General features: G+C 42.3%; 2 protein-coding genes and 1 non-coding gene across 4 annotated transcripts in view; 1 reads left to right on the forward strand and 2 right to left on the reverse strand.

The window, feature by feature from the left end:
* Positions 1–26,190, forward strand: part of LOC145440786 (uncharacterized) — a 213,180-nt gene that overhangs the window by 160,803 nt on the left and 26,187 nt on the right. The gene's annotated exons all lie outside the window — the stretch shown is intronic.
* Positions 17,885–21,310, reverse strand: LOC145440767 (cdc42 homolog). The gene is made up of 4 exons (XM_080318511.1): positions 20,847–21,310; positions 20,722–20,780; positions 19,176–19,390; positions 17,885–18,787 (listed from the first exon to the last, which is right to left on the reverse strand). Exons 1-4 carry the CDS (start codon positions 21,190–21,192, stop codon positions 18,532–18,534), a joined length of 876 nt encoding a protein of 291 aa, XP_080174637.1. The 5' UTR covers positions 21,193–21,310; the 3' UTR covers positions 17,885–18,531.
* On the reverse strand, positions 25,072–25,153 carry Trnas-gcu (transfer RNA serine (anticodon GCU)). The gene has a single exon. It is a non-coding gene; the product is annotated as a tRNA-Ser (tRNA).

Here is a 26,190-nt window from a genome sequence, read left to right on the forward strand (position 1 = left end):
ATTGCGCCATAACTCATTTGGCTGTTTACGTTTGCTCAATAAACACGCCGATCGTGATAATGACGCCGTTTCGCACACTGTTGCTTTTACCTAATTGAGTGTATACCATATACAAGTTATATACATCACAGTCGCAATCTGAGTTGGGAAACTTGAAAATTTTCAGCTTTTCCGAAATAGATTAACATTAGGATTATTACTACACAGTTTTTCTAGTTTACAGTAGCTTTTGTACAGCATGCTTTACTGTTATACTGTATACAGGATGCAGGGAAATCAACAGCACAACCAAAGTTTATACTGTTTATGCAACATTGTGCTGTGCAAGTGTGCATGGATCATATGAAACAAAGCACCCTGTCACTATTGTTTACTCTCTGATCATAGACGTAACGAGAATCTTTAGATGTCAATCAGAATGTCGGATTGTACAGACTGTGTCGTTACGAAATCTATGTGTATACAGTGGGTCAATTCTATGCAGTTACTATATATATTGACAACCTTCAAACTTGGTGACAATGGTGAGTGATCATCACAGCTGCGTTCTGCATCACGATCGTACACGACACGCCAGTAGCAGTTATTTTCCGTAGTGTGGTTTACATGTAATAGCCCATAAATTATTAGGGATCGTAACGCTGGTGACAATTTGGTGCCGTGGGAAAGTTACAATTTCATAATCACCCGCGCGCAGTTACCGCCATTAGATATCGCTCTGCGTAGGTACGGTCGTAACTAGTCACCGTTATATGGCTTGCGAGCGTGCTCCGACTCGTCACGGATTACGGTAAACGCCGACGAAAATTACAATATTCGTCCATGTGAGGCCTCTAATTACACATCAGTAGCAGTGTTATGACAAACAGTAACTCATATGCTTTATGTCACATTTCCAGCCGCTGTATTTGTTGATGCCGCACCAGAAGTGTTGTACACACTGTGGGGGTCAACCGACTACGGCTTTGTTTTGTCATTATTCTTTGAATCGTCACCGACAACTCTGCGACTTTGACAGCGCGTGGGTTATCACTTATCGAGCGGCGGCATCCAAAGCGCCGCGCCGTTGCAACTGCTACCACTGCAAATATTGGGCGAGATTGGCGGGCCCACGCGGAGTGTGAATTCGCACTTTTGAACTCGCTTTTCGGTCTGGCACTTTATTATTTTGTTGATGCTTGCCGTTCGAAATTGACCTTTCGCTCTCCGCGGTGTCCGGGCGATTCCCAACGGGGCGCGCAATAAGTCACGTAGAATCGAATGGGGAAAATATGAAGTTAATATAATCAGGACTCGACAGCGTGGCGACAAGATGGCGTAATGGTGGCTTCTTGATTGGTAGGTCTTGAGTTCGATGTCCGGCCGGGTCAGATCAAATACTTGATAAGTAACAATGGTATTCATGACTTCCCCGCTTCGCGCTTCAGCATTACCGGGGTAGCAAAGAGGGGTGATGCAGGATTTCGAATTCCCTACGAGGCTATATCTGCACCTTTCTTGTGCTGATGCACTCATGGTGTGCAAATGCACAGACCGTGTGTATATGCATATCATGAATCGGTGCATATGCCGCAAAAACGATCAAGGACAAAAATATACTGGTTTCAAACCTTTAGATCGCCCGCGGGCTGGACCATTAAATGATACCAAATTGTTGCCTCCAAATCCATGCCCTTATTTTTCATTTGAATACTTTATTATCAAGCCTATATACGTCAATAGTATATTACATTATATTACGGAGCATAGGGGTTCTATTCCAATAACACTTTTATTCGCAAACAATGGAATTTGCAAAAGAACGATGATTGGCCGGTTGATCACAGTTATAGACCGTTCAAACAGCGACTCTAGCTATGATACCAGTTGGCATATTTCTATGTTCATTTGGTTTTAGACGAATTCCCTATCCCGACTCCGTCCGTATCAGGAACTAGTATGAATCCGGCCCCGGCCTAAAATAAAATAAAAAAAACTCCTTCCAATATATGCAATATGCATACATCCAGGATTTGACCAAATCCTGTACTCTACTCCCTATAATGCTGCAGACGTGCCAGAAAAGAACGACTCCGACTCCAAGCCTGAACCAACTTCATCCACAAAAGTGTAAATCTGGATCCAATCCGACTTCGGCTAAAATAGAAAATAAAATTCGGCGTATATCCAGTCCATGGTATATCCATGCCCTGCTCTGTTGGGCATGCGTTGTGAGGAATACAGGAGATTTGACTGTAAAGTGTAAACGCGGACGCTGGAATTTGGTTCATCAGTATTAAATCGCAATTCGGGTTTTCTGTGGATGCCGGGGAGATTATGAGTCAAAACGGACACAGCAGCGAATTTGTGACTATTTTATTCCCCCATGTAACCAGTATATGACGCTATCGAATTGGCGATTTTGCGTCCGTGAAGAAATACTTTTTGGTTCATTTTTCATGAATCTCTGACCTCAGTTTGCACTGTTTTCCTTTCCGGAATTGGGTGTCGATGTCCGCGACTTGTATCGTAATGGTGACTAGATTTAAACCATAACACCACTGCCCGTTATGAATATGCTCGACATTTGTTATCTCGAGGGATTATTTAATGGAAGTATTTGTTACTTCAATTCTAAACATTTGTTAGAAATGTGCTGTATAATAAAAGCATTTTCCAATCTAATCAGAATTGCTTAGCGGGCTGTATGTTTGTCACCCCTGATAGGGTATGACGTACAAGCGACGTAAACCTATCCCAGAAACTACTTTCTTCGTTTCGAAATCCAAAGCGAGAGAACTAAATGATTTTGCAGAAACAACTTCTCAGTTACAAGTGGCAGTAGTCTAAAAGTATCACCACTTAACCACTTGACAAGTAAAGCAAGTAAGCAAAATCTATACTTGAGTACTCTGTATAAGTAACAGTACTTGGTTACTGACCATTTCTGCTTATAGACCTATATTCCTAAATGAAACCAAAACAGCCATGTATCAACGTTGGGAAAATATCGTTACGACAATTTGGGGCCAGCCGGAAAGAATTTATAGTTAATGATATTTTCCGTAAATATCTTTGGCGCAATACTGCTGAATGCAGATTTATCGTTCAAGTGTGGTTTGAACTGTATAAGTTCCGGATTTATCGCGTCTTCAGGATTAACCCATCGCAACTGAAATATGCAAGAATGTTCGAATACCAATCATTGCGTGAATCGTTACGCTCGCACTACGTACTATCTCCTCCGAAGGATTGAGGACTCTCCCGACTTTTGGTCATATATGGTGAATTCAGTGCGCACAGCAAATTCTTTGTCTCTTGGTCAGTACTGTTTAAGACCACAGGTCACCGAAGCGAAAGTATTGAACCGTTATGTGTGGGTGGTCATGGGTGACTCGTGTTTATTCAAGCTAATGACTGAATACGAATGTCACTTGACGGTCCGTGTAAACAAATTCGCGCATCGGTATCCATGAGATAGTTCCGGCAAATGTTTCCTTCAATAAGCATACTCATCGCCCCCGGATTACATAACATGGATCTTATACGTGCAACTACTGCATAATCTTTTACCAAATATTTCAAACTCGTACTCCATAGTCTATATAAGATACATCCTTGTCTAGCACATATATAGTCGTGATATACAGGAATTGTGTATTAAGGCAAGAGCTAGAGAAACTCTATTGGGCATAGTAGATGCCATAACCAATGATACATCATGCTGATCATGTCACATTGCGAAACAAATCGTATTGAAATGACCTTGATAGGGATCTGAGAGGCGATAAAAATTCACTTCCTTCCACAGAATGTATACTAGCATTTCTGCTGTGTATGCAGTTGTGCAGTGTGCACATCTTACATTCGAACATCCATAATATACATTTCAAGTATATGTCATTTGAATCTAATGTGGGCATTTTGCATATTCCATATCAGACTACAGAACCTATTGGCTGGCTTTATTGCCGTGCGTTTATCGCCTCTCGATGCCAAGTGACAATATTATCCGTATTCAATTTAAGCACAGCAGCATCACTGTACTTTGTTCGATAATTCGAAAATCATGGTATATTTACCGAATGTCGCCAGGAAAACAAGCGTCAGCTAATTTCCAGAAACTATGGAAATTAGTTTGTTCTAAACGGGAAAATACCTGCCTATCTTTTGCACCCATCACGAAGTTACGAAGAGGTACGTTGTCACAGAGTCGCAAACAAAATCTGACACCATACCCGGTTATCGAAATACAGATGTTGACGCGAATTCATACAAACCCGGACCAGTAACACGCGATGGTGATATCACACGTTTATTGAGACGGAGACGGGACTTTACACTCAGCTTATATTCAGCGACCACGTCACTTTATAAAGACTTGGTCACCGTCACCTGATTACGGCGTAAATCAATAAATAACGAGGGTAGTCCCGTCTTTGACACCGATCCATAAAGTGATATGGTTACCATCACGGTAAGATCGCAAACATATAGTAAAAACAGGGCTGGCCGGTGGGTTGTAATTTGATTCAAGCCAACGCCAACGAGTCGAAACTATCTGTTTTTTTTCGAGTGCGACGTGTCCTTATATGGCGCGCGTAGCGAATCAAATTGAGTTTACGGTTGATTGACAATGTCGGATTGTGATGGATTCTATCAACCCGATCCAGTTGCTGGCCGTGATTCAGAAGGCGCGGCCCTCCGTATATTCCAATTTACCTATCTTTGACGTCATTTCTCGTAAATTAATTAGAGAAAACGAAGCGGTCGAAAATGACATAACTCATCGCCCGACAGATCAAAAGACGCCGCCACAGGGGTTTCGTACGCCGACGGCACGGTGGGGATTGCGCGCGCGCAGTTCGAAAGATCACTGGTGTCAACATACTGGCGCTGATATTCTAATGCGTTGGATTTGACGCGTATCGTAATTACTAGGTGGGTCGGGTCATTCGCGAAGGTCACCCTCTCGTGATGAATACCAAGATAGAATGAATGTGAACTCTATGATCGACGTTTATTGACATCCATTTTTATCAGATTTCCAGGTACTATTTGTAGGTTAACCATGGTGTGTAATTCAATCATTCAGCAGCATTTATGTAGTTTCAATTCAATCATATGTTTTCAACTTTTGCAAACTCGTGGTGTTGGTGACTGATAGAAATATTAACAAAAATTGTTGAAGCAATGACTGTATAGATAGTATATATAGTGAACTTAGTGCTCAGGCGTAGACTAGATGAAAATTTGGGAGGGGTGGTTGAAAATCTGTGGGGTTATGATGCTTCCTCCAAGGATGACGTGACTTCGTTTATCGATTGTGGGGTAATAAACACGTATGGCGTCACAATACCTACAGCGAAAATTTGGGATGCACAAAGGCGCCTTTAGTCGCCCCGACCCCCTGAGTGTAAACTGTACTTGTACAACGTGCATTGTACAATAATATATCTTTACGATCAATACCTCGTCAAGGTAGCAGTTGCGGGTATATTTGAGAATCGATGAGTAAAATAACTATAGATGTAATGGCTCAGTCAGAAAATAGCGAATCAGCCACATGGACTGCGACCCAAATCCACCTTCATTAGCACTGTGAAGAGTGTACCTACTTCGGTATATAACTCAACGCCAGAGACGAAGCGGCGATATGGTTACGCGACTGTAGCTTACTGTACGAATTGATCGCGTGTTTTGACATCCTGGCTAGCGGCTCCCCGTGTCACTTGGTGTTGATTAATCGATTTATGATCCATCATAATATCGGACGTTGCGAAAGTAATAAGTGACATCATTCTGGGTTATGTCACCGACTAAATTGATTTTACGGCGTCAGTTATTGAATTACGAGATGGAAATAGAAAGACGCCAAATACACCGGTGTACTTACGCATCGATATTTACCAGATACATAATTTTGGTCGGAAAACGGAAAACACTCATGTTATATGTGTGTAGATATATTTCTTTTTTATGAATTCGCGTCGCTTTATTATCGTCTGTAATGGTTATCACACCCACATTTCCCACGCTATTTTTCTTATTATAGACAAAATTGACAAAATATGTCGTAGCGATGCTGGTAATAAAATTATAAATCATCACAGCAATAAGGTTTTGGTCACTATATTGACCAAAACTATATTGACTAATCGGTAGGTGAATAAGTAAATTTCCCTACAATCTGAATTTGGCATTTGAAATGTATAATTATATTTATATTGATGAAGAAATACAATCCTGCTGATGGTGTGCCCTGTAAATACATGGTCGGAAAATTGGTGTATTTACTAGATTTTCACGATAGCGTAAGGTGCAAATTGGGCCATCGGCGCTCACTATAGTACACCAAACTTCGCCTTCATACCTATTCCAATGGATCAGAACGAGTCAAATATACCATACGTTGGAGATACATCCTATAGGGGTGGCATATTTTGCTTAAATTTACGTATACCACCATTCCGGGTCTTACTAGGATGGTAGGCCTATCAATATAGAACCCATGTTCTTCACCCCTAGGATATACTTCTATACGAATTGATGTACATTAACGTGAAATCAAATGCTAGCACCAGAAAGTGCCGGTTACTGGATTGGCACCCTACGCTATGGTAGACATCGGCCTGTGGATTGATAATGAGAATAATAGCATGCGGAATTATTGTATAATCGGAGCTGGTATTTAATAATTATGAATGGGTGGAAACTATGTGGATGGTTTATAATTTAGAAAGGAACTAGTATGTTGCTAGTCTTTGACACCATGGCTATATTATGGAATCGCTAAAATGACCCATTGCTGTGAATGTCACCTATTTTCAGTAGTAGGCTAGTTAGTTACTAGTTATCGCTAATACAGGGCAAAATCGAGTATCCAAGGGATTAGATTCCAAGCCGAGTATTATGTTTCGATTAGAAATAATGATTCGAAACTTCAGGTATGTTATTTTTATTGGAAGCCACGAAGAAAATAATGACAGTCTCACTTTATCAAAATTATCTTAGCCTTTCTTGAACATGACTATTTCATAGCGCGCTGCGATGGTATCCTGTGGCTATACATCACTTCTTCACAGAAATGACTTACATGAATTTCGTAGGTTTTTGCAACATGTTTTTGATGACCAATCGAAGTTTCGAGACTTTCGCGGTTATAAAAAGTATCGAAACCATGTTTCTGGTCGATAACACAACTCTCAGATTCAAGGGAGTAGAATTTCGGTGCTGAAAAATATCTATTCTCGCTACTCAACTCGATTCATTACTCTACTAGGATTCAAGTACTCGAATGTTGTGCCTAGCCTTTAGCCATCACACATTGCCTAATAAAATTTCAGGACAAATTAGACAAATATACAAATTTCGTTACGAGACATCCATGGTGACTTTATGAAATATAAATTTTACAGTCAGAGGTGGCTAACCTGGTCGTATGTTACGAAACATTACTATGCGTGAGTGTGCTCATACTCAAAGCTCAGTGACGTTACTTACACTCATCAGATGACTGTTGTAGACAAAGTCAATATCTTCTTGGGCAATTCTCGTAAGCAGGTGCTTAGCGATGGTTTGAACGCTAGCTTCACATTCGAGTTCGGTCTGTGAGCATAAGAAATTGGAAGGTTCATGTTCCAAAAAGAACCTTGGTAGGTTCTACAACGTGAACCTTTTATATATTACAACTTTTCACGTCTTTATAATATATTAGGTTGAAATTATATCCATATCAACTTCGGACCACTCTCTGCATGGTGCTGGCAGCATCAAAAGACATTAAGCACCAAACGAGCATGCACCTACCAATTTTCAAACATTTTATTTGCTTTGTAAGAAGATTCAGCTCTGAATATATTCTGCTTTCAGTTTGTGAATATTTAATGTTTGGCCCGCAATAACAATTACTGTAATAATTATTAATGATTGACATCACCGAATTTGATACAAAAATACATCGTTGACTAATGTAACAAAATATCATAATATCAGCCTGATAGGACTGTTGGCTAGTGTATAACTTAATTTTTAAGTAGCATCAGTAGCAAGAATAGAAATCTGATCAATGTCAATGTAGCAATAGTCAGACGCGTTATGAATAGATTGACCGGTCTAGCCTAGACCGTTAATATGGCCTGAGTCGTTACTAATACGTATCATGTACATTAATATATTACTTTACAATAATATGTTACTTTACTGAAATGGAGGTTTAGAATTATTTTTATGACGTCATGTGACGTCATAAGATCGTGTTCACGTTCGCGTTCACATTGAACCTTTCGAAAAGTTTTCTGTTAACACGAACCAGGGCCTTTTGGGGGTTTGTACCGTCCCTAGTGCTTACTTTCCATCAAATTTTGTTGAGTAAAAAATAGAAAACGGTATATTTGCAACTTTCCAATCACCCTTCTTTGTCGGATTTTATTACGCAATTCGTGATAGTGAAAAGGATGTACGTTTTGGTCGGTATGCCAGATTACCGGTTGAAATAAGTCGTAAACGCATGCCTTGAGCTCAAACAGACGCCTTTGGTTACTTTTCTAACCATTTACTTAATACTTTGGGGAAATCATTACTTTCATTGATATGTGGGTAAATTGCGTAGCCCGACAAACTCCTTTGTTCAGGTGCCAACCACAAATACCTGATATAGTCTGATTACAGCATTCACAATCCAATACAAGTGCTGAAAGAAATGGCTGTCATCTTCAGATTGCTACCACCAGGTTTGTATTGGCATTTGTACATGGAGTCTATATATTCGTAGTTTGTTGTCGTAGTCTATTGCATGGGCGCTTACAATACTAATTACCTGACATCGTTGAAAAGCATAGTTTACCGATCGCTGTTGCCTCGCTTCGGGACGCGGGGTACTTCTAATCACCGCGATATCTTCTGGGAAAGCTCTTCGGAATTGAAGTATCTGTCACTCCGTCTTGATTTACTTATAAGGGAATGTACTGATCCATGCTACGTATTTCTGCGCTAGATCATCCATTCGTCATGCACGGTGACAGGCGCTTCTTTAAATCGATCCATATGTTATTATACGAGCGCCGTTGGGAAAGTCTTAAGAAATTGTTTGTATACACACAACACAGTAGACTCGACTTTTAGCTTGATAAGTTATGCAATCCGTCGTTGTGCAGATACAGAACTGAAGTCTGGGTGTATACCAAGCTAATATCCTGCCAATGGTATTGATATATAATGTAGATTCGCACCGGGTGGTAGGACACACTGTTCAATTTCGACAAACACCTGCTACGGTCGGAAATGACCTTATCCATTACGTCACCGCGACCTTTAAACTATCCCAAATCCATTCGAAGTGAGTGAGGGTGTTGAGATGCATTCATGCGAGCAAAACGGATCCATCGTTTTTTTATTGCCCATAGGTCCCGTGGTCTGCACTGGTGTGATATGATAGTCGTAATACAAAAGTCGGACGCATTGCGTATGTGTGTTTTAACACCGAACTCTAGCGAAGCCTTTTGTTCGTGTCTGGCGGGATCATACATTTGGCAATCTCTTTGCGAAATTGGCCCAGCCGCACAATGGAGAGTCAATATTGTCACTGTTCAATGTTAAACTTTGAGCCTTTACTGCGTTCATATGGCGTTATAACTAATTCAAATGATAGTTGACGAAGACAAGTAATAGTTTTGTCTGCGAGAAAACCGCCTTAAGCATTTCATTATAGATAACTAACCTACGGAGGTTAGTTATCTATAATTTCATGCGGGCTTTCCTCAAAATTAGATCTAATATATACGATTAGCATTCGTATATTTATGTGACGCATATGAAACCGCAATGCACAATGTATCAATGCTGTCGGCAAACTCAAATTCACTAAGCAACAAACTCACATTCTGTCATAAATGATCGCGATCAGCGGTTATGTGATTTTGATTAGCCTTCAGCTTCCGCATGCTTGATTTACGAAGTGCGTCTCATTGCGTCGCAAACCGATATAAACTATTCATGCGCCAAGTACGAAAAAGTAGTGATACCCAGGAACTATGGAAGCTAGAATACCATCAACTGAGATGTACTGTCATTGAACAATTTTCATTGCCCAAATTGGCATCATAAACAGAGCAGTAAAGTTCGCTGCGTTGTAGTGAATTTGGCGATCCGAATTCACGGAGGTTGTGTGAATCCCGGGTGTCGTATTCAACCTTAACAGATCCGGTTTAGATAACCGGGTAATAAAGTGCCCGTACGTGCAGTCGTGCGCATTACGGGATAGATTTGGATATCTGTAGGTGTTTGACTGTATATGGATATCATAAATGCTATACCTGCAGGTTATAGTTCACCCGTTCAAACATGTTTACTTTTTCAGAACACATGCTATACGTACTACGGAACAACTGACGACCACCGTGCTGCTTTAATACAAAAGGTCAATTCAGCCAGAACGCTGACAACGCAGCCTGCATATGCCATTACTTTTATGTTTTACAAGGACGTGGCGCTAGCTTGTAAGTTATACGGCTATTTTTCAAGACCGGATCCGCGCGCACCGGAACAGAGCTCCATTATTCCGAGCGGTCGAGCGTTGTTTGCCTAAGGCTCTCGTGAAGTAGATCAAACAAAACCATGCTTCGCGAAGCTCGATTTGAACCTACAGTCAGACTCGGAGTCTAAACAGCATTTTATCGCATCGCAACTGCCCTCCAAATCACGCTTCTTTCGTATGACGGCAGGTGCCGGTACGTCGCGATTCGCCACCACCTGCGCGCATTTGTGTCAAGGATTACATTGAATTACAGTGCCTATCCAGAAGTGGATGTTGACAGGCATCTGCGACTCTATACATATGCTCAATCGTCGCTCCGGTGGCGCCGTGCTTTTCGCAGACCTTCCGTGCATTGTAAACACAGCACAACAAAGCACTTGGGATTACAGCAATCATTCGCAAAGCGGTATTATCTTCCAGAAATCAAATCAGGCCTGGATTTTCATTCCCAGCTTATAGGGTGGTGGCTGATTGTATCATTCAAGCTTGTTTTATACTGCATTACGTTTCTTTCTACTTAGGTTGATAGCACAACAGGCCACCCGACCACAGTCGGTTTCACGGACACCACTGAACTTCCCTGAGACGCATATACTACTTAGCTATAATATCATTTAGAGCAGGGGTTCCCAACCTCTTTTTTACACCATGGCACCGTTTTCAAATTTTGAAAAATCAATGCCCCCTTTAAAGTTTTGAGGAAATTAAGTAGCGTTTCCATAATTTAAAAAATGGAGTCAAAATAGTAACCGGTAGTTAGTTGACTAAATGATATAAATACAACATAAAATAAAGAAAATGGTACATTAACTAGTTAGTACATATTCAGTATAAATTGATGGTTGAGCTCTGTAAATGTCCTAATTGATGATTTAGTGATGGAAAGGGCCAGTCGTATGTCATGTTAAATATCCAAGACATTGCGCTGCCTTGTCTTCAGTGGTAAGTCATGCAGTTTCTTTTTTTATAGTAACGTAAACTTTTAGATGGTAATTTTTCAGTCCCCCCCCCGAAAAAGTTAATTTAGGGTGCTGTGCCCGCAGGTTGGGAGCCCCTAATTTAGAGATTGCGTTTCGCTGCTGGTATACAACTTGCACTCTCGCTTTGTACGATAATTTTGAAATCAAACCATATACGCCATTGCCAATAGGCTACGTAACTATTCTAGTGTTTATCGTTACAAAGAGTCGAATCTAGCTGTAGAAATAATTGCACACGTATCTCGCACGGTCGGCGTGGAAGTTTCGCTGCCGAAGGTCGTTTTACGCTTTGCCGACGGGGAAAAAGGATCGGGGTAGGTCACAATTTCATCAAAGCTCAGCCACACGCGGTTCCGCTTATCGCAACTGGCGGCGTCTTCAAAGGAGGCGTGTACTTTGCGATTAAAATGATTTAGGTAACCAACGCGGGCAGGTAAGCGGAAATATAAACACGGCCACACTGTCGAAACATTATACATGCGAGTACAAAATTCGTATGTTCCTCGTCACGATAACGAGGAAAGTTTTCAATGTCACCGTTAGAGAAGTATCACCAGTTACCGCGCACATTGTACATCAATAACAGCAAAAAACGATGGAAACGCAGGAAAATAACGGTCTCAGATTAACAGTCAACAATCAGCAGTCTAAGGGCGCCAAATGGGATTGGCCAAAGTCGAATACACGGTGATTCGATTCCGAGTTGGGTATAAACTTCGAGTCGATTCAAGTATTCAATTGTTGTTTGTGTTATTCATGGTGTTTGTCGACTACTATGGTCATTTACACCAGGCCAATCAGGGCCTACTATAATATAGTAGGCCCTGGGCCAATTTTCTTCATTTTTATTTCGTAGCTGCCGACTTGTAGCACGGCCCACTTCTAGGCTCTTTATAAGACACCGCTTACACGGAAAGGATGACGAGGAGGAGCCTAGATAAACCTTCAACCGGACCCTAATTGTCCAACTACTACTCATGCATAATCAAAGTGGCTGGGGCGCTCGATGATATAGGCTTGCCTTTTAATAACAGTTGTAAGATCAGGGCGTGTGATAGATCTCCTCATTTTTCAAATCTCCTATTTTACAGTCAAGGGCGCCTGGTTATTCGCACCCCGCGTTGATTGACAGCCCGATCGAGCAAACAACAATGAAATCAAAAGCACCGCTATGTATGCCAGTAGTCCACGCAGCCTACATTGAGTGTTTGCCGACCGTACATTATTGCCACTCGCGCTGAGATTTCACAGCGCTAACGGATCACGCCGATATTTGTCATTTGATACATCGCGAGCGATATCGCAACCTCGGCTAAGCGACACCATATCGCCTTTACGTAATCAACTACATAGAGTTCAAGGGGCCAATGCAGTAATAACCGCTGAGTCGTGAAGACGCGGAGCGATAGCCTCGAGTATCGTTCGTATCTTGTGTGGCCTGCTGAGAAAGTGAACAGTCACCACACTCTAATTGCGTAATATCCATACTGTGGTTGACATTTGACTTTATTCCAGAACATTGAAACGGTCGCGTTAAACTAGTCGCCAATTGTATCCTACTGTTACATGGCCGACATAATTGAGGGCGTGAATATTGATGAGCGTGCATATTGCATGTAAGGACAAGTCTGCTATTTAAGTCAATTGCAATTATCCTCCAAATTGTTGGTTTGCGAATGGTCAAATGATTATAAAATGCCTTCTTCCTCCATATGGTTATTGACGCGTAAAGACAGGTGGATATAAGACGGTTATGCTGTATTAACAAAAGCGTACCACTGCCTTTAATCCGCATTCGCGTTGGCCCTGTCTTCGTAATGTGTGGCCGGCAACCCGCTCTTAAGACGCAGGCAATTAGGAGATTAATGTGTCCATTAATTTAACCACTTGAAAGGGAACCGCGCCTACGAAAATAGGGCGTTCGTGCCTCTTTTTCGGCGATTGATACTGCTTATGAGAGGGCGGAAATTAAGGTGGGCGCAGGAGGACATTACAGGCTTTCTAACTGCCAGCGTTTGCTGAAGGTGTTCCGCGAAGAATTACAGATGCAAGCTATAATTAAAGGCGTACGTGAATCCTGCTTCGCCTTAATATTACTTCGGATATAAAGCGAAGATGGAACCAAACTATATTTTCCAGGCCGTTGGCACCAATAGCGAACAATTCTAATTGACGTAAACACACGAGCTCACACTTCGGTTGAAGAAACCGGCTCATCCTAAATCACAACACTGTCGATCACTGGTGTATTTTGTAGGTTAGTAACTTTTTTACGAACCAACACCACTGTTGCGTCTGACGACTGTAAATCGAGGAGGACTTGAGAAGTATCGATTGCTATTGACAGCCCCCTTTGTACGGGTACATCAGGGGCGGCGTAACGCTGCTTTGTGCTTTCATTGTGCATACGATATCGTGAGATTCGAAAATACACCCAGCATGCTCATTGCTCAGTCACACCAAGTCTAAACAGTACCTAGGGGAGTTAAGGAGGACGGGTTGCATCTATTGATCGACCATACCAAGGTGCGGCAGACAAAACCAGTGTTACGCACAAATCTATGTCCATGAATGGGCACTATCTTCCACCGACCACTGTGTCTATTTTACACCAATTATCCAACTTAGAAATACCAGGTAATACCGAAAATCTAATATTTGCCGCCCATCTCGAGTCCGTTTACTTTTGTACAAATGCAAGGACTCCATCGGTAATGACTTTCGTCGAATCACTCAGCCGTCTGACATTGGAATTTGATTGTGAATTTATTGCGTCAGTCATTAGCTGAATTCGATCGTGTCGGGCTAAATATTTACTCTGATATAAACGAAGATTTTCGAGATGTTGTACATGCGGTTGATAGCAGACGCATCGTCAAATCTATGTAATTATAAATAGAATGTCGCTGAAGGCTTGTATCTACGATCCATGTGACTGAATTTTATATTCGAGTACATGAACGCCGCACACATTGCACCAATTTTACCGACCGCAATCAAGCTACAGAACACCCGACATTCCGACAAGATCAAACCATCGGTGTCTTATTCTGACCGCGAAATTACCCGTAATTTTATTCGATAATTCCAAAAACGTACGCTTATGTAAAATAATCAAATCTTCCAATCTACATTTATATCAACAGAGCGTTTGTATGACCCATCAATCTTGATGCGCCGCGGTACGCTCAGACGTTTGGTTAACGGAGATTGCAAATTAACAGTCGGGAAACGAATGAGTTTGAATGTTCCCTCTTTCAATCAAGTCATCCAATCTGATTTCACTTAGTCGGACCGCGTTTGATTAGCCGGTTCAGTTTCAGACCCGTCGGAAGGCATCATTCGATAATGCGTCGCTTCCCCCAAGAAAGGGCAGCTTCGGTTTGTGATATCGATATATTGTTTAAGATTGTTGTCGGCCGCCGTGGGAAAGTAGCGGTAATGTATCGAATTCACCACGCTAACTAGGAAGAAAGCGGTCGCCGGTGTTGAACACGCGCTGAGGTTCCGAGTTAGATATTGTTCTTTATCAGCATCGATGTAACATCATGACGCACGGCCACGTCAGTATCATCAACGCGTTATTATCATAGGTTTTCCTTATGTCACACAACCCGGTATTACTGTACGCTAACTGTCGATTGTGATGTTATTCTTTAACCGCATCATAATTTCAGCACAAAACATTGATGTAGGCGTCTTTCCACGCCTATTTTCTCTGTGATCCGTACCAGCTGTATTATGTGATTGTGTTGAGATCGTGTGGGTTCCCAAGCGGCAGTCTGCGCTTTTCGCTTCAAACCGAGGAGAAATCCACCCCGGGGAGGTTACACCGTCGTATATCACTCCGGAAGAACTGTTATTAAAATCGTTAAACAGTGCGCCTCCTCATAACCTCTCGTGTCATAAGTTGTGTCAATTCTATTAGGTTTAACGTCGACACCGATATTCTACCTCTCGACTGCCTTGATGTATTAACGTAAAGCGCATTAAATTAAATTTGAACTCGCCACACAAGGCGTCTGTTCGACTAAAAACAATCAACTTTGTTTATAAAATTAGAGGATTTTTCCTGTCCGCGTCTTGTTTGTTACATGTACATTTCCGCCCTAAGTCCGATTAAGGTTAATGCGGACGGATAATCACAGTTCAAGAGATTATGATATCACACTGGTGCGACATTACAGCACAATGATCACTAAGTAAGACGCCTTCACTTCACACTACGGCCCCCGTGATTAAACATAAATACAGTTTAGAATTTAGATACAGCCTTTCTTTGACGAAGTTCAACACAGTTCGGACAATCACAACACGGCGAATTCACAGTGCTTGCAAAGAGCCATGTCAACATGTCGAAGCCTGTGCCTTTTTGTCGCTACTCATCATCAGCATTTCCTGGGTACATTTTAAGAAATTGCGACACTCGGGGCTCTCGTATTAACCTGTTTAACTCTGAATGGGGTTGTTGTTTGTATGGGGCGAAATGAGTTCATATTATTCTGAAGTATCGGTTACTCCGTCGCTACAGGTTACTTGAAATGGACGAATGGTTTTGCACCAACATTTATACCGTCAGCTGTTATCAAAAAGGTTTTCATAAATTAAAAACATAACTTTGATGACTATGTTATTATTACTGTATGGGCTGAGTCACGATGGAACTTATCCACTTGTAGTAATAGTCGTTACTTGTTATAACAGCTCTCAAATACAGTGAATGCTCTTCTCCTTACGGACAATCATATTGCACTTGCCCTACCGCTTTAGTTAATGCGGTCAGTGTCAAGCGACTCCTCTGCGTATTGACGAGGGCACTCCAGCTTGCACATATTGGAAGGTCTTATGCCTCTTGAGTCTTGATATTGCTCAATTTTCTCTAAACAACTTCACCATAGCATTCGAATGGAGAGTTTGTAATGATACGGATGGTGATCAATACGATTGACGGCGTTTCTGGCTATGTAGGATTGGAGAAAGTTTTACAACTCGCTTCGAGTTTAAAGTTTCCGTAACTGATCGCCGCGGTCACAGTGAATCACAAACGACAGTAAATTTAGATCTCACGTAACTTGTTATGGTCTGATCATTGAATCGCGTTACCGCTCGGGTGGCATGTGTTGTACGCCGCGTCTGCGTAAATCCAGCAAAAACCGATACCGATGTAGTAAGCCGAACGGCCCCGTCTGCAGTATCAACTCAACACTCAACAAGACAGTGTGATACTGGTGGCTAAAGTACAGTACAGTGTACTATGTACATCTGTCGACTTCATAGTAATCGGATCATGTGCGGGTTTGTGGGAAAATTGGTCCGCGAAAATGCATCCAGCTGCGCGTCATCACAAGCACTATGCAATTAGCCGAACGAATATCTCAAGTTGAAGAGTTTTGGCTTTTCAAAGTAGGCACGGCTGCATCGCCTGCTATCAGATTAGAAGTTGAGCTCATGGTAGGCGTGACGTCGTATATAATGTCATCTGATACCATGTATGGACACTGGACAGGAATCGATTTCGCGGCTTTGATGACTTGGCCGATTTGACATTGATGAATTCCCACCAGAGATGATCTTGTCGGCCACGGAACTTTATGGTGTATCGATTGCAAACGATTCAATAGGTCCGTGAATAAAGTATTTAGATCAATTCAATTCAATCCACTAACTTCAATCCAATTCAGATGAGACGCTACATCTCGTCTCAGTTAACCCACCAACAATCCAACGGTATTTCGTCTGCAGCGTTCAGGATAAGCCGCGGAAACCAAAGGCCGCGTTTGCCTCTTTTCGGCGATAAAACGACATTCGAGTGTTATGAAGAGCAGATAGACTAGTCTTTCGACAGCGACTGTTTGAATTATCCAACAATGTGTTGCAATTGTTGGAAGTACAGAGACATCGGCGAATTCAATTGTATGCGTCGGACACATGAATGGTTCGCGACACAATGAGCGAAAACGTAAGGACCTACAGGCGATAAACGGTCGTTCTCTGAACGCCTAAACATCAGCCAACTACCATAGTGCTGGGTCTCAATCGATTGCGCCGTAATATAATGCCGAATTTAGACGGTAGATATGCCTGCTAGCTTGACAGCTGCACCTATTATCCCCTGCGCGTCATGTGCAGATCCGCCTACACCACTGAGACTCGGAAGAGATATCAGGTCATATAATGCCTAATTCGCACGTTCCTCATACCTGGGTACCTGTAACTACATCACACTATGCACTGCGTGTCACAACCTCACTACATAATTTACGCACCAGTGCTCTGCCACGCAGAACACCAAGCTTTCGTTGATTCACCTACGAGCGAAGCACACTTTCATCCCCATATCCTAGGACTGAGCAGGTATATCAGGCACGTCAAGAGCAAAGTACCAAAGATCTTCGTTTCAATGGATTTTATTGCTATCGGGAAAAGGATAACAACGCAGCAAAATTACAGCATTCGGCGTACGCGGAAAAATTGCATCGGAAATCGCGATACGCCCGAAAGAAGTTTCTTGAAGATAAAAAACACGAGTAAAAATCGGAATAAATAAACCCGGCGACCGGCTCATGTCAAGTAACAAACGGGTGCGGGAATCTCCCAAGTCTTCGCAATCGACATGGCACAGGCGGGATTTCTCAGCAGTACGTTTAGCACAGTGTGGCGGTAGACAACATGCCCAAGACGCCAGCATCGGGCTATCATATATCTATATCGTTCCCGGAACGCATACGTGTTCAATGTTCACGCCAGAGCACAAGTACGGACGGGTATCGCGCTCAGGGCGCCCGCCGCTATTGCTAGGCGTCAGCAAGACGCTGGAAGTAGAGTGAGGAATAAAGAGGAAAGAATTGCTTGTACAGTCGACAAATGCCCTCCGTCTGGGCTGACGCAGTCTCGTATTGATTATTATCCACAGTGTGACCGCCAACAGTATCATCCCGTATTTCTCTACGCGCGGTAAGCAGCCTTTCCACGCGCGCCGCGTGCCGCAAGTCACGTCGCGTGTTTGGCGACACCGGCGCGCGCCGACCCTTCCCGGGGCTACGACATGCAGCAGTATTTCTTCCACCACGCGACGGATATCCGTCTGATCTGTTTGGCTTTCTTGTGGGCGAGGGACTTGTTCTTTTTGGCGTTTTTACGCAGAGTGCGTTCGTGCCTCTCCATGGCTTCCACTATGGACGCGTCGAACACGTCTTTCAAGTTCTTTTGCGTGAGCGCGGAACATTCGATGTAGCGCACGGCGCCTATTTCACGTCTGAGCTGTTCGATTTCTTCGTCCGTAACCGGCTTTTCGCTGTAAATGCAAACACGATTTTTATTGTCGTGTAGAAGATTGGTCAACAGAGCAATTCTTGTTGTCTAGTGAGACTAAATAGCGCGAAATGCTGTTAATCTAAATCTAATTTGTGAAGTGATCGTTAGCAACTAGTGCAGAATGTTAAGGGACAGTCTTTATAGCTTGAATTCTAGTCTAATTTTGGAAAGTTGTGTAGCTATAAGTCTGATACTAATATAACGTGGAAAGGCTGAACATGTCCTGTGGCGTAGGTTCTAATGAATATTTATCATGATGGGCGAGCAGAGGTTAAGCGTACTTCCCGACGTAACGACCGCCCGTAAACGGCGCGGCCACATCTCTATTTTGGCGATGATGACGGATGCGGCAGTGAACTATGATTTACCTGATGCGGGCGAGATCTATCAGCACGTCGACGCTGTTCCTCAAGTCGCTCTGCGTTCCAACCAAAACAACCGGTGTTTTGGGATGGTATCTTTTCATTTCTGGCCACCACTTCTCTCGGATGTTATGAAACGAGGTCGGCCGCACCACGCTGAAGCATACGATAAACACGTCCGTTCCACCGTAACACAGGGGTCGGATATGATCGAATTCGTCCTGGAAAAGGAAATGAAGACATGTTTAGACATTACGTATAGCGATACCGACGTTATCCGTCACGCGTCAATACAGTAGTGATAAGTTCTTGTCATAATAGCTCAAATTGAAACACGGGAAAAACCGTACATGGAGTCGTTGATTGGCAGAGCATCTAATTTTATTGCGTTTAATTGAACAAAGCCTCGATTTTGCGCTACATCGCTTCGGGCAAGGAAACGCACATCCTCAACGGAAGCGTTACGAGATGCCCAACAAGAGCGTTTCCATTTGCGATTCAATACTGCCATTTCGGACTACTTACACAGCGTCTAATTTACTTTAATTGCGGCGAAAATTGCTGCCGGGGCCGAAAAGAGTCGAGCGAGCGGCGGAAAGCGTATCGTTTGAAGTGGTTTGAACTTTCTCAAAGTCCGCAACGCGGCTGTTTCTTAACGCTTTGCCGGGAAGGCAAATAGATCCGTGCTCTCTCAAAATGTTCTCAATAGAATCGGGGAGCGTTTGGTCTTTTGTATCGGGTAGTTTACATTACCACCTGAGCGTGACAAAGCACGGCGGAAGCGGGGTACGCTTTGACAATGGTTTAGAAAAGCAGTGTAAGCTCGTTTTGTTCTTGAGACATCTCAATGCGCTGCAATAATCGTCAACCTTTTCATAATCCACGGCGATAGGGGACTGTTTGCACATTGACGCCCGACGCGATGTCACGTATAGACACGGTCTTTGTAGGAAATTAATGTGAATGAGCCGATAACCGATAGTGTCTTTTTTTTGTTGAGTGCTCGAAACAGCGTCGGCGCTACAATTTCACAAGGGTCAACGTACTCTGTTTATGATATTTGACTGGCATTGTACAATGTACAATGTAATGTACATTGTACAACCGTGTCGTTATTTCTAAGCAAACTCACAGTAAAAAGTTATACTCTACTGTTAAACTCGCCGCTAAACGATCCATCGGAATATTACAAGAATATATCGATATCGACAAGCGGTTACGACGGCATTACGTAATTCGTAGTTCAATGTCGGGTAGTCAGGAAACGACCGCGTTGCTTAACAAAGAACCCATTAATTTCACGCGTGGAGTCTGGTGAATTATACGAGGCACGCTAAATACAATGCGCCAATTACCGCTTCGAAACGGTGCGTTCTGCGGTAACAGAAACCTGTGCAGTGTGCACGCCGTGTGCGACATTAGCCCTAGGCTAAAGGCGCGATTGCATATTAATCCGAATATAGGGTGAGTAGGTTACAGCGTGGAAAATTTACTTGGTAAACAATATTACTGCACAACTCCAAGAATTTGAAACTATATAAATGTAACTTACTTGGCCAGCGGTGTCGCACAGTTGTAATCGTACGGGACTTCCATTAACTTGAATACGAACTGCAATGGAAAGCGGCGTGTCAAATATGAGTACTTGAAACCTTGAAGGCGAAATAGTCTTCTTACCTGCATAGTTATCAAAAGCTGTCGGTATGTATTCCGTTGGATATCCATTTGTGGTATAGCTTACGACAAGGCTAGTTTTACCGACTGCTCCATCGCCCAGTAAAACACATTTTAACCTCGTCTCGCGTGTGTAAGCATTCGATTCTGAGTTCGGAATCACGTCCGACGACTCTGATGGTAATTCTTTATATTGGCTGCTGAATCTTGTGTGCGCTTCGGGAGCCATGGTGTTCTTCTGCTGTGCTTCGAGATAGCTATTCCGATTTAGGTCGATGCGAGAAGTCTCCACAGAAGTGGGGCGGCTGATGATCTTGGAGTTTGAATATCTTTCAGTCGAGCTCAGCATGTAGTTTCCGAGCTTATTTCACTGGCGTTAAGACGACACAGTTAAGGCGAGATATATCTTTATCATACAGCTTGCTATTCGCTAAAGAGAATAATATAAAAATAGTTAGACTCCGTTGATCAATCCACGAACCCAATCTCACGGAAAATTCTCGACCGCCCCGCACAAATCTTAGCGGAAAGTATGGCCTCAATCCGTAGCTACACGAGTATATAACAGGCGAGAAAAAGGGCGTCTCTCTTTATGCCAGACAGACATCGTTGTTTGGCGTATGACGTCGGTGATCAGCTTTCAGAATTTAATCACCACCCATCACCAGCGCCATCTCACGGCGAAGTTGCATTAAAAAAAAAACAATAATGCGGGCCGCCCTCGATTCCAAATCAACACTTCTTCGCGAGCCGTACAACACTGTTCTACGCACACTACAATACGCACTACCTACGCGATAATATTCAGGTGCATCTTCGCTGCTGTTATGGGATACTTTATATAGAGTTATAAAACTCTCGGATGTCACGAATAGTCGAATGCGTCTGGAATCAATCTTCCATTTGTAACTGGACTGCAGTCATACATTCATTCCTTCGTTATTTATTTTCATCGATCATCGATTCATCAGATCACCACAATATTGCGATTCCATAAAAAGATTGGAGAGAATCAAAACCAAGGTGTAGAGTCGGTAAATTTTACCACCGACTCCGACTCCAACTCCAACTCCGACTGCAGAGTCTTTAAACGTACCGACTCCGACTACGGCTCCGACTCTCCGACTATTTTCCGGACAGAACTCCGACTCGAACAGTACTACAAATTTATTTCGAAAATTATATGCCACGGTGACCGTGAAATGACTTTCACATAACCATTCAACATATGCAAGCATATTATTCACGGTGGCATGCGAAATTGTTTTATTGTGGTACATCTCTAAATAATTCACTGTGCAGTTAACATGGAAGTATTCATTGCAAAATATCCTTCCTTTTATTCCTATGTTATAGTATAGTTTTTATAACATGGACAAGTCACGGATACTCTATGAATCATTCAAACATGATATATATCTCATCCTGTATAATCAAGATGTGGATATAAACAATAGAAGTGTAGCTCTTGTGTATGAGTCAGCAACTAATACAGAGATCTACAAATTTTCGCACTAAACACTATACTGATGACAAGTACACACTCTCTCACTACCAATAAACGATGGACAGAAACGAAGTAGTCAAATAGCAGGGATATCCCTGTCAAATAGCATATGTCTAGAAGCACTTAGTCAAGTATTCATGGACTAGGAACATTGCACTCTTTCTTAAACATTTGTTCGACCCAAGTGACTGAGCTACTTACCAGAAATATTTTTAATTTGGTCAAGTGGGAAGCAGTGTTTGGTTATATTTATATCAATGTTACAAGTGATGTTGCTACTTGCAAAACCAGACGATGTATTCACTGCTTCATATCATGGTATAATTCCAAAAATTGCACCAATTTGTGACTACATCTGTAATTTTGTGTAGGTCACAATTTGGTTTAAATTCTTTTCCTCTAACCAATTGAATTTCAACTTGCAATAAATGTCCAATTTTATCAATATCGTTACTAAAATGATATGAATGTATCAACGTTATAACGTTGATTGATACGTTATGGATACATTCAAATCCTATTTTATTTATTATTCGTAATTTTAAAAGAACTTTCAAAGCACTTGTTTTCATATTAAAGAAGTTGAAGTTGGAGTCGGAGTAATGACCATTTTCACAAACTCCGACCCCGACTCCAGCCAATATTTTTTCTCGACCCCGCCACCAAGGCGTGCTAAAAATTAAGGGGAAAATGAGCGAAACTCCGACCCCGACTCCAACGACTCCGTCCGACTCCGATTCCACAGTCCTGATCGAAACGACATTGAAAGAGTCAATTAGTCAAGCAATCAGGCACCCACGATGATTTACTAATACAGACAAGAAAATTTCCAATGTAAGGCATGCACGCTGACCTAAGGAAAGGGGAAAGGTGGAAATGTAAAGTAATGAAAGGAAGCGGAATATTTCGGCATCAGGTATGCGAAATCCCGAAGGAAAATCGTAATCCAGTAAACTCGAGTGAAGGCTGTTATTGCTTCAGTAAAATCTGCGTGTATATTGTCTTGACGATGGAAAATCGACATACTGGACAAAAATCAGCGAAATACTGTGCCGTCCCACAATTGTGGTCCGTCATACTTGATAAACCACTTCGTTCCAGCTGGTATATTGTAATTGGCGAGATGATAGCAGAACCATATACTGTAGTTTTGACGTGGTGAAAGGTCCCCGCTACTATAGCAGCATCGCAGAATAGAATGTCTTATTCATATAGGCAGGGTTACCATATTTTGGAATCGGGAAAGGAGGACACTTTTTCAAAAATGTTCAAACTCCAAATACCGGTGGCAAATCCTGAAAAAGGGGTAAATTTCTACCACTTGACTAAAAAAAATGGTCAACTTTCGCTCAGCTCCCGAAATACCCGCCGGAGCGTCACTTCGGTGCTGATTTACGGCATCTCAGTCGAATTTTGCTATAAGTTTGACCAAGATTCCTAAAAAAGGGGACAAAATCTCAAAAAGGAGAACATTTGGACGTCCTCGGAGGACATTTTCAAAAACCCTAAAAAGGTTGACGTATGGTAACCCTACATATGGGAGATTTATGAAAGACACGACGATTTGAAACAATTCTCAGCATGGCGTCTGGAGTCATTCAAACACTGCTTACAACATACAGTATACACATAAGTCATATTCCTTCGAGGTTCCGCTGTGCGAGTGGCGTTTCATTGCGTTAATTCTAATGCCGATCTTCCTCCATCTCAATGTGCTCTATAGTACCAGCTAGCGGCTACAATTTCATAATTTGACAGAGTTAAAACCTAAACGAATTATATCCATTTTGCTGCATATTAATGGCATCATGACAACTGGGGTTTGTAAAAGAGAAGTGGGCTTTAATAAGTGAATTGTTAAATCTTCACTATCGTTAAGCCCGTTCCGTGTTAGTCTATGGTTGCTCGGCTTCGCATATTATGCGATGGACGATCCTAAGTGATTAGATTGAGACACGCCGAGTGGACGACGAGAATATTCATTCAAACATCGTTGCTTAAACGGCGAGCCGATGGAGCATTTTGAGGTGCGCAAATGACATATTGGGAAAATTGTGCAGCTTGTGAAAAGTTTTAAGCTTCGTTATTTTTCATTTCTTACTTTCATATCTTCATTCCGTCTAACAATATGTTCAAATTTCCAAATATAGTCTACTCCCAGTCCCGTCAGACTTTCCTCTGGAAAAAGCGACAATACATGTTGTCAACCAAATTAGAAATGGTGATGCACTATTAGTGTTGTGATGTAGTCATGTCAAGTAATCACACTAGCAAAAGCGATTTGACAGACGTGGATTTAGCGTTTTGAACTAACACCGCAGCCAAGCAATACAGCATTGACGAAATATTCTGATGTCGATAGATATGCTCGTTTCGACTCGTCTGCACTTGAGGGGTCAGATTCTGATCGTGATCTAGGTTGTCCTTCAGCATTTGGACGAAGGATAATCTGCCGCTATGAGCGACGTTGGGATATTTGTTGTTTCATTATGCTGTTTGACATGTTTGCGTCAACGCATTACACAACTAGTTGCTGGAGTCACTGCTTCACCGGCGTTCTTTCTTCTCTCGTGAGCAACGTGTAAGTATGTGTTTTCTCATGCAAAATCGGATACCTCTAGATTTCACATGTCCAGCGACGTAAAATATGATGCACGGGGATTAAACCTGGGCCCTCAGACATGCGAAGCGTGCGCTCTAATGCTGACCTACGTATCCGACAGACGAGGATGGGATTCGCACCCACGCGTGCAGAGCACAATGGATTAGCAGTCCATCGCCTTAACCACTCGGCCACCGCGTCGACGGGCTGATACTTTCGGATATTCTGGCCACCAACCTGAAGCCTAAATGTTGAAGGAGCACTGGGTTGTCACTGGTACCGGTACCGACCATTTTCAGTCGTTGTTGCTATATCGTCTTCAGCTGCGACACTATTACATTCATATGCAATCTTTATTTGCTCTATCTTACCAGCTTTCCGGCTACAATTTCATAGGCAAAGAGAAAACCAAATCGAACGAAGCCAATTGTTCTGCATGATAATCGCACCTCTACAAAATATGCACTGGAATTTCAAAATGAGAAATGGGATGGGGAAGCTGACGGGAATATTCATTCAGACACCGCTTAAACGGCGAGCCAACGACATGCCAAATTTATTCAAATGTATCCCACTCCCAATATTGGCGGCAGGTTGTCCTCAGGAGCGTACCACGCCCGTACGTGTTGCAAGTGGACCGAATATGAAATGCTGATGGAATATTGTCGTTGTGGTATAACCATTCAAGTAATCAGACTGGCAAAAGGGATGGGACTGGCGCGAATTCGGTTATATACTAAGACCGAAAGCAAGGCGACACTGATTAAATATTCCTAGCGTCATTCGTCATAGTTCCCTTGGGCCATTGAAAAGTTTTTTTTCATTATACGTTATGATTACAGAATTATTTTCATGTTTCCACAATTACTTTAAGGCAATGGTTCTCAACCTTTACTAACCCGTGGAACACCTACGCTAATCTTTAAGCCTTCTTGGAACCCAGCTATTCACTGAGTCGTAAAAGAACCACCACAATGAACATCTAACTACTTGGGATGGTGTGAAACGTGAGGTTCACGTTCGCGTTCTGTCTGTGAACCTCAAAAATGTAGCGGTTCACGTTCACAAACGAACCTTGGTATAAGTTCTGCACTGTGAACCTTTTTTATATTCACTATTTTCACTTCGTTATAACATCTTCAGTTGAAGTTTATTGCATTTCAACTGCGGATCACTGTATGCATGGCGCTGGTAGCATAAAAAATCAACACTTAACATGCATGCACCTTGACAATCTC

The sequence above is a fragment of the Botryllus schlosseri genome, chromosome 6 (assembly GCF_051294905.1).
Source record: "Botryllus schlosseri isolate E-star chromosome 6, Bs_hap1, whole genome shotgun sequence".
NCBI classification, from domain to species: Eukaryota; Metazoa; Chordata; class Ascidiacea; order Stolidobranchia; family Styelidae; genus Botryllus; species Botryllus schlosseri.